This window comes from Haemaphysalis longicornis, unplaced genomic scaffold, assembly GCF_048455015.1.
Source record: "Haemaphysalis longicornis isolate Haplotype H1 unplaced genomic scaffold, Haemaphysalis longicornis Haplotype H1 scaffold_6, whole genome shotgun sequence".
In the NCBI taxonomy this organism is placed as follows: Eukaryota; Metazoa; Arthropoda; class Arachnida; order Ixodida; family Ixodidae; genus Haemaphysalis; species Haemaphysalis longicornis.
Window position 1 is genome coordinate 115,657,323 of NW_027526407.1, and position 17,007 is coordinate 115,674,329.

General features: G+C 45.9%; 1 protein-coding gene across 2 annotated transcripts in view; it reads right to left on the reverse strand.

The window, feature by feature from the left end:
- Nucleotides 1-14,978, reverse strand: part of LOC144141132 (uncharacterized) — a 50,233-nt gene extending 35,255 nt beyond the window's left edge. For both annotated transcript variants that reach the window (XM_077672663.1, XM_077672662.1), the window contains exons 1-4: nucleotides 14,834-14,978; nucleotides 9,826-10,164; nucleotides 5,801-6,062; nucleotides 1,472-1,693 (exon numbers count right to left, since the gene is read on the reverse strand). In XM_077672663.1, coding sequence (XP_077528789.1) covers nucleotides 1,472-1,693; nucleotides 5,801-6,062; nucleotides 9,826-10,094 — 753 coding nt within the window. In that variant the 5' untranslated portion in view covers nucleotides 10,095-10,164; nucleotides 14,834-14,978. The remainder of the gene's footprint in view (nucleotides 1-1,471; nucleotides 1,694-5,800; nucleotides 6,063-9,825; nucleotides 10,165-14,833) is intronic.
- Between the last annotated feature and the right edge of the window lie 2,029 nt (nucleotides 14,979-17,007).

Consider the following 17,007-nt stretch of genomic DNA (forward strand, 5'->3'; position numbering starts at 1 on the left):
GCGTGCTGCTTCTGATTACTGTGCATCAGCATTTGGTTTTTGTTATCAGGGCACGAATGGTGAATCAGAAGGTGATTTTCTAAAGTCAGGTTTGCACTCTGACCATAATAACCACTGAAATCAGCTAAAAATGTCAAGCATTGCCATGTTTGCAAAGTTATTTTATGATTTTAGGCCGTTTCATTGCCTTTGCGCACGTTCTAGGTCATGTTGTAGTTCTACTTCCCACAGGACCATTTGCAAACAGTTTACATCAGGCTTGGTTTTGTTTCTGCATCACAAAATTCATATTTCACGGTATTTGCAGTTACCAAACTTCAAGCCTATCTGCCACAACACCTGCAGCACTCGCTACTCATCCTCGAAAGACGTATGCCACTGCTGACTTGATCCCACCCTAACCGATTTCTGCGATAAGAACTTCCGATGCTAGTCAAAATATAAGACACAGTCGCCACATCAGCTCCAACAAGGAGAGCGCTTCAAACTGGACTTCCACACCGCCGGCTGTTCACCGGCCAGTTTTATTTCCAAATGAGGGCATCTCCGGAGGTCTAATGTTGCTCCTTAGTGGAAATATCCATTCGGACAGAGTCTCCAACAGGTTCGGTATTGCTTCTTTTTGAAAACGTTAGGTGGCACTGAAATGTTGGAGGCTCATAGTGCTGAACTTTTTAATCGCACAACAGCTACCCGGTAAAAGCTTGCAGGGCAAAATTCTTGCACATCGCACCTCAATCCTGCAAACAGGACTACAACAGTGAGTCAAAATACGATAACAAACCAGAAGTTTACGTTTTCAGAGATACCCGACAGTGAACGTCCACAAGTATGGACCACCAAGATTTTTTTTCCACCCCATGCAGATTTTTCTGCAGCCTGTGCTTGTCACAAATACTGTGCTGGCTGCACATGCAAAGTCAGTCATGGAAAAGATGTTTCTACGTCACATAAGGACAAACCAGTGCCTCTGATAATGTCAAACCACCGAATTTCTGCAAGCGAAGCACCTAAAATTGCGCAGTTTGAAATAAACGTTAGGCTTCACCACATGGCACAGGCGCCACGCGTGCTAACTTTATTGTTATTGTATATCTGACAAGCTATACCTGACAAAATTTTTTTCTAGGACGTATTTTTGAAATGTTTCCCTACAAAATGTATATTCGCAGTTTTTCTATCGGTGATTGGTTAAACACAAGTCCTTTCTTGTTTTCTTCGACGACTTAACAAAAATTTTGATTTTGATAATTTTTTTCACAACTATGATCTACGAAAGCATTTTAAAAACTAATGTTGTTGGAAAGTGCAATAAATCATCTGCATTTTATGTTGGTGCAATTAATGCCTAAGGAATACCTTTAGCAGAAAACAATGTTTTCTTAGACCCCTAAAAATCTGTCAATTTCCCGCAGTAATGAAAGAGTTAAGAGCAAACCATTTTACACTGTACTGGAATAGGATTTCTCACCTCCAGGTATGTGACTTCAGGGAAGACCTCGTGCGCACAGGTTAGTCCCTTGGCAGAGACGCCCTCCATGACGAAGGCTGTGTTGTCCACACGCTCCAGGTAAGAACCCAGACGTACCTCGCGGCACGAGCGCAGCGCCTCATGCGACAGGATGGCATCATAAGCTGGGTGCTCTCTGCCAGACATCAGGTCACCATGCAGCGACGCCTGCAGCCGACGAAGCTGCAGAGACAAAAAAAAATGTTTTTGAGCTTCACTTTGAGATTCCCTTTCCGTTAGGTTAAAAAACCCAACGAAAGGTGAATGAAATGACGATCAAACACTAATGCTCGAAAGAAGAGTCCAGTCTTTCGGGTTCCGCTGCAACTTTGCTCCGTCAACCAAAGTCAACGTAACTTTTAAGATTGCTTTTGGCAATAACTACCCGCCGCTGATAACCAGATACCAAATTTCACTTGAAGTAATGTTTAAAAGGCTAACCTTCAAGTTATTGTGCCGTCTAGCACACTAGCCTCCCTCGTGTGAATAAAAATGGCACACTATATATATATATATACAGACACTCCTATCTAACAATATCTAACAAACCAATATATCTACCACAGTCTGGGACGAAATAAGGGTGCAGGCTAATAAAAATACGGCTCTTTCATTTCCGCAAGGAATGCTGTTTATAACCACTGTTGTACCTTATAGAGCACGGGTTCTCAAGCATGTTGGTCCCAGGGAACCCTGCTAAGTTCCGTTAAGTGCCAAGGAACCTCACCCCCCCCCCTACCCCCGCCATTTTTCCTTCTGTTCATGCTACATTAACGTGCAATAAATTCAAAAGCAGGCAGGGGTATCGTTTTTTTCCCGTCGACTTTACGCGAATGCGTACGCTAGCGGCACCTATCTCCAAACGGGAGAAATGCGCATGGGGTTAATATAAGACCGAGATTCAAGTGCAGTAGTTTAACCACGTGGCCCGTTTTCGGAGTCTAGCTGGCTACAAGCTGCTGGCGAGATTTATTGCGCAGCTCACGCGTTTCTGTTATGCACCGAGATGTGCTTACTGACACTCGGGCGTGAGTAATGGAGGTTCCTTAGATCGATCGCACCTCAAGTTCACCATATAAGACTTTGCGACTGCGGAACCAGGGAAAATTTATCAGTGGCTCGCGGAACCCTGCGGAGGGGCCTGCGGAACCCCTAGGTTCCGCGGAACCCACTTTGAGAAACCATGTTATAGAGGATAGAGTACCATAAGAGGGTGCACTACCATATAGAGGGTGCAAAGTACCACAAGTACACAATCATAGTGAGTGAGCCAGAACAGCTAGTGTCATCCCTGTCATGACTACAATGAAGCCATCATAAAGTGTGTCCCTCAAAGAAAAACCAACAGGCACAGGAATTGAACGCGGGGCCGCAGAGTGGCAGGCAAGTGACTTAAGCACTACACTACACCTGCGCTGCACAAAACACGTGCATTCAAAATGCTTTTAACTATGAAGGAAATAATCCCAAGAGGAACACTAAAGGGGAGCAGAGTGTTGAGCAAGGGGAATGGTAGCGCAGCATCGAAGACAGGATGCCTGATGTCATCTGCACACTGGTGGCGGGGGGAAACTCCGGTTCATATCTCAGGCTGAGAACACTGCCACTGGGGTTGGCAATGCTCCAGGAGAGAACTAAAGGACAATTTGGGGTAGATCCATTCTAGATGCACAAGCACAGGAAACAGGAGCCAACAAAAGTAAAAAGGGTGCCACACTATAAAGAGGCGCAGAAAGGAAGCAGTGAAGAGGAGAACCAAAATAATCACACAAGAGCTGTGCATGTGCATTTCAAGCAGATCTGCTACAGATAATCTTGTAATTTTTTTTATAAAATTATACTACCGTTAAGACGAACTCGAAGTGGCCATAAAAATGTGTTCGTATTGTCAGAAATTCAGCTTAAGAGGAGGTTTTTTGCATTGTGGACATTAAAAGAGAGCAAAAATGTTGTTCGTCTTAACCATAGTGTTTGTCTTGACCGAGTTTGCCTTAACCGGAGTTCACTGTACAGTAGACTCTCGATAAACGGAACTTCAAGGGACTGGAAAAATTAGTTACGTATAACAGGAGTTCCGTTTACTGAGAGAGATGTTCTAAGGTGCAAATGTATGTGCGTACACACTTTTAAGGGCATTTCATGGAACTCTAACCACTAGAAAGTGACTGTAGCTGATAGTTTTCAGAAAGCAAGAAAACTACAAGAAGCGTAGGCACAGCATTCACAAAGTTGATTTGGCAACAATGAGTCGCTGTGCACTACAAAATGCGTCAGCTATTTTTGTTTGAGTCCTTGCAACTGCATCTTCACGGAGGCTAGAGGCCTCAACTTTGCGAGTGCTTACGAGCCACCGAATTTAGAAGACGGCAACGTGGTAATGAAGGACAAATAGCACAACAATGGCACGAACGAGGCGACAGGAGGTGAGCCCTGTAGCCTCGGCGTCTAGAATCAAGACCGAACGACTGGAACAAGAACTGCAATGTTGCATTCGTTGCGCTAACACGGCTAACCACTTACGAGATGAGGCTTACGAGGCCAACAAGGCTAAAAAAGCATGGAGGAAGAAAAAAAAAACAAGAACGAAACAGCGGGAACCGTAAAAAGCTGATTCTCATGCCAGTGGATTTCACGAGAAGTTCCATTTCTGGTTCCGTTAACTGGTGATGCGGAAATTTTAGTTCCGATTAACGATAGTTTTTTTTTACGTTATCCGAATACAAAACCAACCAAATTCCAGGCAACTGTTCCGTTTAAGCGGCAATCCCGTTTAAGTGATTTTCGTTTATCGAGATTCTACTGTACTTCCATTCGGCATATTTTCAAATGTTCTGGGTTTAAGGCAACGACGCTACACCTGTACCATACGGCCCACCATAGTGGAGGGCTCCGGATTTATTCTGAGCACCTGGGGATCTTCTGTGTGCACTGAAATCTGAACACATGGGCATTTCCGCTTTTCGCCCCCATCTGAACAGCAGCCACTACAGCCACTACAGCCACTACAACGGGCATCCTGGGGCTCTGCAGCTAAATGCCTTAGCCACTAAGCTTTCCAGTAGGTGCTGAAAAGAAATGCTACCATCAAAGGCCCGTACAGATGTCCCGCGAAACACCAGCACTCAATTCGTTCTTTTTTTATACAAAATTAAAAAAATGCTCCCCTACAAAAGAGCTGACAAGAGGCACAAAACATAGTTTCATACTAATGAGTACAAGAGGGCTATCTGTCACTGCAATCACATGCCGTCGTGAAGGCCACCATAGAAGCAAGCGAAGTTCCTCACCTACTTGGCTTGCCGCAAGGCTTCTTTTTGGCCTTGAGGCCAAAATCAACAAAAAACTGACATTTCTTTGTTATTTGACTTTAATGAATCCAATTAATCCCTGGTGAATAAATCTTTTTCAAACAACCTTAACATTAAACAACCCTTTCTGTTGCATCCACAGGCAACCTTTCCAATCATGAGCCACGCCAAGGACAAGTGGAACATGCACACCCAATATAATGAATGCACCCTCGCTGAAGTGCAGCTGACCCACGCACTGGCACCAGATTTCCTTCCAACATATATGGCACCAGGGCCACTTTAAACCTGCTTGAGATTATGGGAGTTTATGTGCTGGGGCTATACCTGGGCTGTGAAGCACATTTGACCTGGCTCCAAATTAATTCCAACCACCCGGGAACCAATCACATGTGCAAATAGGGTTGCCATCCTGCCCGGTTTTGGACCGGCCGGACCGGTTTTTTAAACAGCGGGCCGGTTGCCGGTCTATATCTGAAACCGGCCGTCATTGGCCGGTTTTTTTGGCCCTTGTGCCGTGATTATGTCCGTTTTGGCATTTTATAAGCGTCAATTCAACAACAAAGACGATGAATATGGGTCGACAAGCTGCGCAAAGACACGCGAGCAGAGCAAATACGCGGGCGAGGGCGCTGCCTGAGATGGAGGGGGACCTCCTAAGGGAGGAACAAAACAACGAAATGCTACCGCCGCGGCCAGCAATTGCGGTTACTTCTCAGTGAAATCACTTTCAGTACTAACGTTACGTTGATTTCTCTCTAAGAAAACACTACAATAAATGGCCCTGCATGTCAAAAACGTGGCGTCTTTTTGTCAACACAAATTAAACATTCTATATACCCCCCCCGAAGGGCCGTTTTTTTTTTCGGGGGAAGGTGGCAACCCTATGTGCCCAAATCTCAACACACGACGGGCGTTTTCGTCTCCATAAGAAAAACAGCAACCACAGCAGGGAATCAAACCCGCGTCATTCCAAGCTCACCTTCGGGCACTTGGCGAGTAACGCGATGATGGCATTCCGATTGATGTACAGGTCAGTGCAGCCCATGGAGGGCGTGTTCCCAAGCAGTTCTTCAAGGTCCGACTGGCGGGCAGCCGGCTGTGGACGCAAGATTTCATCGAACTGGAGCCGCACGTTGTGCGGCAGCAGTAGTGTCTTTACTGTGGGGAACCAGTCGACCAAGTCCCAGATCATGTCTTTGCTGTGCACGATGGCAAGCGTCTCAGTGCCATTCAGCACCTGCCTGCAAGTTGGAGTAGCGACAAGACTGTGACGGCAGCACCGAATTTATCTGAATTACATTACAGTTTATGACAGTCTTGAAATGGCCGAGAAAAGTTCTGGTAAAGTGGAGGAAGTGACTGTTCAAGTGGAGCAACTGTAAACTTCTCAAAATGGGGAGTTACGTGTACACAGACGGCCCGCGGCAGCTCATTTATCAGCGGCCAATATGCGTGGCTGTGGAAGGGCGTGTTGTGATGTTTGGAAAAAGGTTGGACTCCCAACTGAGTACTACTGATTAATCTTTGCTCTTCCACGGATAACACCAATTTTTTAATGCCCCTTCTATAAGGTGTATGCATTGGCCACCAGACCACGTGGCGGCACCGACTCCATTTGTGTGGTTGGACGCAGGCACGTGCACAGCGGTGCACTATTCCCATCACGCCGTATCGGTGTCGTCCCTGTGCAGTGATTTCCTTATTTCCTGCATTGCTTCAAACAACTGCAGCGGGAATTAAGAAATTTCTCCCCCTATTCCTGCAACGATATTCTTGTGGTGGTGGCATGTGAGACGAGGCGCTAGTGTCACCGCACCATCCAGGCCTGCTGCACACCTCTTTTCAGTGTGAAACGGAGATGTGCTCTGGCGACTGGGTTGTGATGCGTTGAACATGTGACTGTCCTCAACCTGAGCTGCCAAAACAAAGCTGAGCGATTATGCAAAGCATCTGTCTGGAAGCTGTAGAAATGCGTGTACGTGTCTAAACATAGGTGCGGCAGCAATGACCCGCTCACTTGGGGCGACGACGATTCCACCAAGGATTTTCAAGTGGTTTTTTTGTAGACAAAATGGAAATTACAAACAGAGGAAACTCACAAAACATGCTTGGTCATTAAGGAACATTCGAAGGCGAAGAAACAGTTGGAAACCCGCAATTGCCTGATCAGGGATGTAGACAGCGTGTTCATCTGAAAACAGAGTCCAGGTTGAGAGTAGGTGTTCAGTTGGGTTCGCCCCATCCACATGGTACGCTGGCTGGCCTGTAAAAATTTTAAGCACTACGTAAGGTTTTTAGCATGACGCTTGAGATGAAAGCTTTGACGCCGCATTAAGGAGGATCGACTTCATCGTAATGAAACGCAAACCACATATTCAGCGCTGATTCGCCCCATAAATAATACCTTTTTCTGTGAAATAGTTGCATGCGGACAGAACGTCTTCATGCGCTGCCCTATTCTTCGCTTCAAAACAGCAAAAAACCGGCATGCATGCGTTTGCCGTGTGGCCTGTTCCGGGTCCGCTGGCATAGGAACTGTGAAGCGCAGAGTCCAGCACTTCAAAAACACCGCAGGGTACTCCTTACGACAAGGCCTTCGCAAACCCACGAGTCACGCCGAAGAAATGTTGTCTACACAGACTGTTTTTGCTAACACCCTGCCGCAAGCCATGCTTCACGTCAGGAAACGTGTTGTCCGTGCGGCAGCATGAAACTGTACAAATGGAGCCGATGCTGCCACGCGGGTCGTGCTGCCGTGCGGTCGAGGGACTAGTGCACACACCCACAGCAATGTATCGCACATGCAAGGTTGCTAGCCAAAAGATAAGGGCAAAAGTATGAAATGTAACACATACAGGACACGTTTGCACATGTGCCAAGAAACACCGATACATAATAGGCCACATTTTGGGGCTAATAACCTCTTTGTTCTGTAGTTTTCCTTTAAATGCAAAGCTTAAAGGGCTTATTTAGCAAGAAAGTCGCTATTCCAAAAACACAATTTCTAATTTCCCACTGGCTGCAACACTTTGCATCACGTGGCTCGAGGGATTCAGATTAAGAAAAAAAACCGTGCCAGAACTGGGAATTGCACCCAGGGCCAAACGGTGACAAGCAAATAGCTTTACCATTGCTCTGCACTGTTGTAAATTAGAACGCTGCGTTTAAGGTTAAAGGGGTCGCGAAGAGATTTTCAAAAAACATTTGGTTCTGTGGGTACTTATAACTGTAGAACCTTAATAAACAAACAATGCATACCCGTTTCGACGCCCAATATCGTCAAATATGAAAAAACGGCAGTTACGGTTTCACCTAGGCTTTCCGCCTCAACTCGTGCAGTGACATCTTGGTAAGAAGACAATCACAGTTCCCCCTCGTCTGCACATGTCAGCATAAAGCAGGCTCACAAAGGGTCAGATAAAGCTACATCGGCGTCATGACGAAACTCATTCTGCAACTGAACCGGACATGTCTGATACGACTGATCAACATGGTCGAACTTTCAGTCGACAACGCGGGCGAGTGGCGCAGGCAGAAGTAACCGCGTTTAAAGTAAACTGGGTATTTGTAAACTGTTTACGCTGGTTCACGTGAGCCTAAACTGTCGTTCTGCTAGCCTGTATTCTTGCACAAGCTTGCCAAACGCAAAACTTCTGTCCTGACACGAGGAATAACAGAAAGCTTAAAATAAGAATTTACTACATAAACACATTTATCAAAGGAACTTCGAGCAGTCTGTGCTTAAAACCAACCCGTCATTTTTTCATCAACGATACAGCGCCAAGTCGTCGATTCCCACCATCACACAGTCCAATTTCTTTTATTTTTTCTCCAATAAACAATGCTGTTAACTTTGTTTTGTTGATCAATTATGCTCCCCTTTCTCTGACTGCAGAAGCATTCAACAGTAAATTGGCGTTTAAAGCTCTGGGTTACAAATGCAAAGCGGCTTTTTGTGCTGCAGTTTTCTGCCGCACGTGCTTCTTACGTTGATAGTGTAGAGGGTACAGTGTCTGACTTCAATGCAGGCTGGCCATTGGCCTGGCCTGGCCCGGGAGCCGTAAGCTCGAATCGCACACGGGGCACTTTTTTTATTACTTCAGTCGTTTTTGAAATTTGATACAAAAAAGGTAGGTAAGCTCACAAAGAGAATTTGGCAAACGTGAACTTCAGCAGGAAAGCTGGCTACAAACTGTACAAACAGCCACTAGGTTTGAGTTCTGCTACAATGGTTGCCAGACAACGGATGTGGTTGCGACACCGGTCATGTCGATCGAAAACTATTTATGGCAACGAATAAAGGATGCCTTATTTTTAACATATCAGGCTTGCAGCTGTACAGAAAAATATACACAAAGAGCATTAACTCTAAAATGTACTTAAAGTGATGCCACTGATAGTTGCGCTGCCGGCCGACGATGTGCGCATGGCCACTTGTGATGCGCCTCAAAACGAGAATTTCGAAGACTCTTCCTAACCTCTAGAAGCAACGAATTGTGAAAATATTTAGAATTTACGTTCTTAAAAGATCGTTCAAGCAGACAAAATTAACCAATGACAAATGCGTTTACTCTTCACGTCCCATTTAAATGATAGGGTATCAAGAAGCCTAGAGTCTACAGGCTGGGTATGCGTTGGCCTATCATTGCCATTTGCTACGACATGCCATGTGGCTCCACACTACCAGTGTAATCGTTGACAAGGATTAGCTGAACTGGTGGCCGCATATCAGCATCGCAGCGACCAGCGAGTCGGGAACTCAAGGTGAACTGCCAGCATAAAAGCCACTTGTACTTGTTTCAGCACTAAGGAACGTCGTGGCATCAACAAGGTATATTCATTCAGCACTGCATCACCTCCATTGAATTCAATTAGACCTCAATGATATCAGATTCACAACTAAAAAAAAGGCCATAAGTGGGCTCAGAATTTTTTTCCCATGTTCAATCTAAAGCCACGCTGCTGTTCATGTTTATCCGCAGTAATGGTGCTGAGGTGACTTACTTTGCCGCCATTCGGAAGGACTTGGCCGACTCGAATCCACTGCAGCCGGCAAACACTGCCGTGGCCACATTGTTCCTTCCCAGAAGCGTGCGATGCGCTGTGAGTGTCTTCTCGTCCGTGGTGAGAACACGTCTGGCAGAGTCCAGGCGAAAACCTACTGGAAGTCGACCTGTCTTTGGCACCTGCCACGAGTCCCTTAGCGCGAGGATGATTAAATCCTCCGCGACCACCAGGTTGTCAAGATCTTCGAGGATGCTAACGGCGTCCATGGTGGTTCAAGTTCACTGCACACTCTTGGCCAACAGAGGTGTGCCAGCACTGTACTGAAGATGCTGGTCTCTGCAAGCAGGTTGTAAACGCAGGTACAACCACATTTTTCCTCTACATTTAAATTGTATAAAGGTGATATAATACAGATTGAATCAATGACAGCCGCCTACTTAAAAGAGTCCTGACACGAAATTTTCACGTTATGTTTTTTTCACTCTATGAGTGCCTCCCGGCCCACTAATCATAGAATGGTCAATTAGACGGTCGATCGCAGCGTACATAATTTTTATAGCCTCGTTTATCCGTGTCAGTTTCGGTTTCTACAAAACAAACACCGAGACGGCCCCCATGACAGGACGCGCTTGTAACATCCCAGTTCTTGTTGCACCACTGCCGGTCTGGACGCACAAGCGTGCCCTGACCGGTCGTGGTTTCCACCATCTATGTGCTCCCAAGCAGCATGACGTCAGTCCCAAAACTGTGTCATGATACACACAGTGGAGCAGCGCACGTCAATTGCAGCCAGCGCACTGGCCACATCATGGGAGCCCTGACGTCGCCCGTAGGGGCAGGAGCAGATGCAGTCCTGCTTGTGCCGATGTTGAAAAGGTATCCGTTCTGAGCTTTCTCTTACATGCAAAGAACAAAATGGATTTAAAATATGTTATACTGAACGGTTGCTGATGAAACTTGCTGGAAGATATGTTCATATACAAAGGAAGCTTTTTAGATAGTTACCTCAGCTTTAAAATTTTGTGCCAGTACTCCTTTAGAGGCCAACTGCACTGAATACCTGGACCCCCTAAAAACCTTATTTCCATATAGTGTGAATAAACAGACAGATACAAAATATGACAGCTGTAATAAGTGCATGAACAGTGCAAGCAACCAGCCAACACTGGCGACTTGGAAACTGAAAATGTGAAAAGGGTGGCCATTAAACGAGCCATGAAGACAAAATACAAGTTGGTTTTATTCGAAAGATTTCGTGTTTTATAGTGTCCCCAGCACTTGCGCGGCAGCAAATGATGCCGTATTCACTGAGAAATTAATCAATTTAGGCTAAAATTTTGATTCTCCCACCAAATCGTGTGTTTTGGTGATGTCTACAATGAAGTCATAACGACTCGTATACCAACAAAGTTCCACTGCACCATTTGGCTCTGCAGCCTTGCTCGCCGTCAAACCTCCAAGGTGGCGCTATTATACTCAGCACTCCGCCGTTGCTTTGTTTTTGACTGTATTTACACCTGGCTTGTTATTGTAACTGTAGAAAGTAATCGCATCGTGAAACATGGGGTATGTTTGAAAGAGAGGGTCACGTAATGCAACGTCGCTTACGCCAATCGGCCAGCGTCGTATAGGACAACTCCAAAGCGTCGGACTGCTGTGCAGCTAAAACAAGCATAGTGCGCCCAATACCAACAGCAGTGTGCATTGGTACTTCTATGTTTACGTGTATTTTCGTAACTTTTGTTGTTTACCGCACCATTCTTACTGCTGTAAAATGGATATGCATTGCATTTAGGCGTAAATAGCTCGTTCGGCAAGCTTATAAGCTCTGCCTAAATTGCGTTAGCTTTTGCAGGCTTCAGCCAATTGCACAGCTGGGCTCATATGACATCATAGATTTCTTTGCGTGAAATGAGCTAGTGGTTCGCATGCCCATTCCCTTTTTCTCTAATTATACAGCTTATTTAAGCGAAGAGTACGTTACAAGCGGCGTAATTATTATTCTAACGAGGCAAACTTTCGAATAAACCAAACTTGTGTTTCGTCTTCATGGCTCCTTCAAGACATGCTGAAGTGACATAGCAGCTGGCGACCAAGCAGCAGACTGGCCGGCCGTTGGCGCGGCAGCAAGCTTGCACGCAAGCTCTAAGCCCATGCAGTGGCAGCAAATTAGGAAAGGGCCTGCAGGGGAACTCGAGCAGTTGAATGGCTGGCCGGCCGAAACGTAAAATGCACTACGTCGCTGTTTATGCAACCCACTCAGAGATAAGTGTCTGCGATGGAGCTATTTTAAATGTTCCAAACTGATAAACCAGGCATTTCATTCACAAGACTGCTAGTTTTGTCCCAGTTGATTAGGTGGTAAGTACCACAAGCCCAAAATATATTTGGCGAGATGAAATTCCGGCGCAGTTGGCCTTTCAAAAGAGAGGCTTACTACAGTGAACATTACCCATTAACACATCTCGGGGAACAATACTACTCTTGAGGGACTGGTCAGGGCTGCATGCTCGCTTCAACTTCTGTTTGTTTACCCCACCATTCTTATTGCTAAAGAAAGAACGTACGAAAAGTTTCAAGTGCAAATCGCTCACTTTGCACGCCTGGAATGCCCATATTTGTTGGTTTGCGTCGGCTCAACCCATAACACAAGAAAGTCTCAATGTGTCAAAACTCTAGTGCGCGATAGTAGCCGGTGAGTTGCATGCCTAATCTCTGTTTTAATTAGCTCCTAGCTTATTAGCCATGCTTATACCATGCCTTCATGGTGTAAGTATGTACAACTGTCTGACACTCCCCTTCTTGTGAGCCAGAATTACGTCGCACGTTTTTCAGGCCAGGGGCGCTCAGAGTATTGAGGAATTCTGAAGACAATATGGAAGCTTTTCTAGTTAAGTGCCCTTGTGCTCCTTTAGGTAATCCTTGGTTATTCAATCGTTCCCAGCAGCTTTTGATTTCTTCATCCCTTGAAAGCCATTACAGACACGTCAAGAAAGAAAACGTGGCGCAAACTAGATGTGTTCGAAGAAGACAAGATAAGACCGATCTTGATTTCGTCCACGTCTAGTTAGCACCACATTTTCTTCTGAAGTATGTGAAGGGGGATTAAAAGAAATATGAACAGAGTGCACAGCCTTCAACGCGTGCTACACCGTCTGGCTGCAAAGTCAGTAAACTGCGCGCATGCGCACTTTTTCGTAGCGTTTCAGACTGCGGCCTACCTTCATTTTTGGTAAATGCTTGCTTGAGAAGCGACGCATGGTCGCTTATTTTGAAGCACCTTCTCACGCGCCCGTCGCCACTGAGCAGGGTGATTGTGGATCGGCATCATGCTATCTGCAATCACGGTGCTGCGTGCTTGGCCCCCGAATATAGCAGATAACAGGGACTCCCATCCTGCTCAGTGGCAACAGAGCGTAAAAAAGCGCTTAAACATAAATGATCAGTGGCGATCCTCGATCAAGCACTTCCTATAATAGTAGCATCCACTCTCAAACGCTATCAAAAAGTGCACATGCGTGCAGTTTACTGACTTTTCAGCCTGGCGGTGCAGCATGCATCAGAGGCTGTGCGCTCCGTTGTTCGCATTTCTTTTATACCCCGGCTACATTAGGGTCCTAATGTCATTTGAACCAAATGTCATTGGACTCAAATGGGGTGCTTCGAATGTCATTCAGAATCTGCCGTGCTACAATACAATTTCGATGGGATTTGAAAGCATTCACAATTGCTCTCCATGCTGTAGTGGCGCTCTGTCGCCCCGTTCCATTGTCGTACAATAATACAACAATCAAACTTAGGAGCAGTCTAAGGCAGTAAAATGATATCAAATTAGAAGGGACACCAGTTCTGACTCTAATGTGGTGGCTGTTTGCGTAGTTTTATATATTTTTGTTGCAACTGACCCACCGGTTTTGAGAGTATAATAAATTAAATATGTTGATTTCGTATTTTAACTAATTGAAAAGTTCACAAAGTTCCACGAACAAAAACATTTTTTTTGTTTTACATTGCCGATCGAAGACCCTGCGTACGAGTGTGCTAGAAATGGCATTTGAAATCCCAAATGTCTCTCTCGGTGCTCATTTGGCTCGAATGTCATCTCAGCCGAATGGCATTTCAAAGCACAACTAAGCATTTGGGTCGAATGACATTTGGTTCAAATGACATTCGGACATTCAGCAACAAGTTTTGTTTTTTCATACTTTAGACTTCCCCTTTCCTTACTAATGCGAACTAAAGAGGAAGTTAGAAGGTAGTTCAAAAAAGTCAAAACCAAATTTAACGCGTCAAAGCTACCCCTGAGCTATGAGGCGCGCCGTAGTGGAGGGCTCCCGATTGATTTCAACCACCCGGAAATCTTTAGCATTATGTCCACGCACAGCCGTTTTCGCTCTCCGCCTCCACCTGAAAACCAGCCACTACGGCCGGTATCAAACCCGCGCCTTCGGAGTTGCAAGGTAGTTAGTGTTCGCGTGGGCATGGGGAGAACACAGATCATGTTGGGGCGTCGGACGCGACGCCAGCAACTGTGCCGCCAACAACTGACACTGTAAAACCTCAGTCGCTTTAACAGGAAGCTTGAAATTTACACGATAACACAAGTTCGAGGTACCACGCCACTGTCTTTCGCAGTATCGCGCGGTCGTCAACGCATTATCGTAAATGTCGGCGGCGAAATTGCCTAGAATAACCACGTTCATTGAAACTGCGCGCAGCGGTCGGATTGTGAGAAGTTAGTAATGCGTACAAGGTTATTTTCGCCGACTTCGACGCTTCGCACAGTTGAAATAAGCGATGACACAACGGCCGGTCGATGTTGAATTGGCCGGCTATGTGCACGCCCCAGCAACAGCTCGGCGAGAGCACTGCTGACGCAGTGTCAGGGATGATGACAACCGCCACTCGAACGAACTCTTGCCGAGTCGCACTCAGCTTTACTCTTTAGCAGGGCAACATAACGTGCTTTCATTCTGGATAGGACAAACGTGTGTAGCAAACTTACCTGCCAACGTTGTCGAGCGCGCGGAACGTAAATCAAGCAAGCACAACAGCAAAAGACCAAAACGGCTGGATTTGGATTTGTCTTCAGCGCAGATGCGGCCGCAATATCGCCTCATTTACTATTTGAATGCCTGCGGCGTCACCCCAAAGTGCGCCCGCCTTACGTTCTTTCACTGAGTCTGAATTCCGCATGGCGGCGCCACCCACCAATCTTCTCCCGCTAGGTCGCATGGTAGTAGACGGCCTGCGGGCAAACAGCGCACTGAGCATCCCCACTTTTTGCCAGTGAATAGCTCTTCATGTTACGTTTTTTTTTTTCAATATCTGCGAGCATACCTGCCGCTAAATTCATCTACGTAATACCTGTCCACCGGTCAAGTTTCGATGTTTTCGCTCATGAAATTTAAAACCGAAGAATGCGATGTTTTTGCGTCCCATCTGCATCTTACGGAAGAAGGATACGGAGGTCTCCTACCACGAGTCCTCAGTAAACGAAGCCCTGAAAGCATTAGCTAAAGAACGCTTCTAGAAATATCTGAAAACCCAGCTCAACAACCCATTACTTAGTGGTCTGCACCTTTGGCCGGAACACTTTCGCAATGACACAAAAAGACGTAAGATGTTGTGCTTAGTGTGTTCCCGCACTGCCCTTCGTTCATGAGGCCAGCACTTTAAAAAGAGAAGCAAAAAGCGATATGAGCTTCAAAAAAAAAAAAAAACGGGAAGGAAAGGGGGCACACGCCCAGCGGCAAGATATCCAACGCAACAGCTAGTGCGACTACTGCATGCGTTGAAGAAGTTTTCTGACACGATGCTTTCGGATCGTCGGTAGATTGCGCAGTTCCTCGGCGCATACTTGAAACACAGCTTTGAGCTAATAACATCAATTGGCAGCGAGATTAAGGCCCCGAAAATTTTATGGGTCTTAGGTGCGATGCTTGAGTGGCGCCCCCTGGCTCTGCCGTTTAGGGCATGCGCCGCTGTCGTCTGCTACACTCCGCTTGTAAGGGGCAGCAGTGCCTGTGCTATAAACCGCCCGCTTTGACACCTTAGTGCATTAAAAAGAGGGTTTTCAATAATTGAGGTATTTTTCAAGCATCTGACACCTGTGAATAATTACAGGCTGTGTCCCGCACAAGTTTGCAACCAACGAGGAGCGAGAGCAACTTTCTTTAGAGCATCGGTCAGAATTAAGATCGTCAGTAACTGGTCCTTTATAGCTTATTTGCGAGGTTCAGTGCTTAGAGCTCCTCGTTAAGTATTAAAAATGTCTAGCCGTCTCTAAAGTATCTCTTAGATGCTATGATTAAGACTCAACCGTCTGATTTTGCGCATCGAGCAGCGGGCCCCTACACCCGCACCCCGCAGCAGGCAATAAAACGACTGTCTTTTTTTCTTTCGTTGCTGTTCACTTCTGTCAGATAAGCGTTTTTTCTGTGCGCAACCCATTATTTTTCTGCAGCCTCACTAACACCTTGGGAGGTTTGGAGATGCCCTCGCGAAACGGCAGAGACAACGTTGTACAGTACTTGAAAGCGGCTCTTGTGCCCCGAATTTCTGTGGTAACAATCGTTGTCGTAACAAACTGCATCTCAACCCGAACAGTTATGACATGATTACGGTGTTAAAGGCTTGATATACTCGCATACGAACGCAACAAATATACTTGCCTTATTTAGTACAACAGGAATCTAAATCAGTGACTATGCCCAAGCAGCTCTTCATTGTTTTCCAACCCCTTCAGGCAAAAAAGCACATCCTGGCCTACTCGGGATGGCGTTCTATGAATTGAAGAAAATTACTGTTACTCTCTTTTCTGTGCTGAGAAGTCCGCCCACTAACCAGCTCGATTTTGCTGCTAAATAAAGTTATCTGCTCCTCCTCCTCCTGCTGCTCTTGAGTGCAGTTTTGCTGTAAGAGATATCTGAATATTGGGAATATAGGGCTCTATCAATGTACAGAAATATCATCCAACGCTAAAACGTTTTGTTAAATAAGCCACCATACGGGAAGCCTGGTATAAAACCAGCACGCGCCTACACAAACAGTAGATCATCTCAACCAACATTTTTGCGCCTCACAGTGCATATCGGCATACTTTCATGTCAAGACAACGTAAAGTGATGTGATACAATACTTTCTATAGCGTTCGGTAAGGCTGCAAAAACTGTTTTA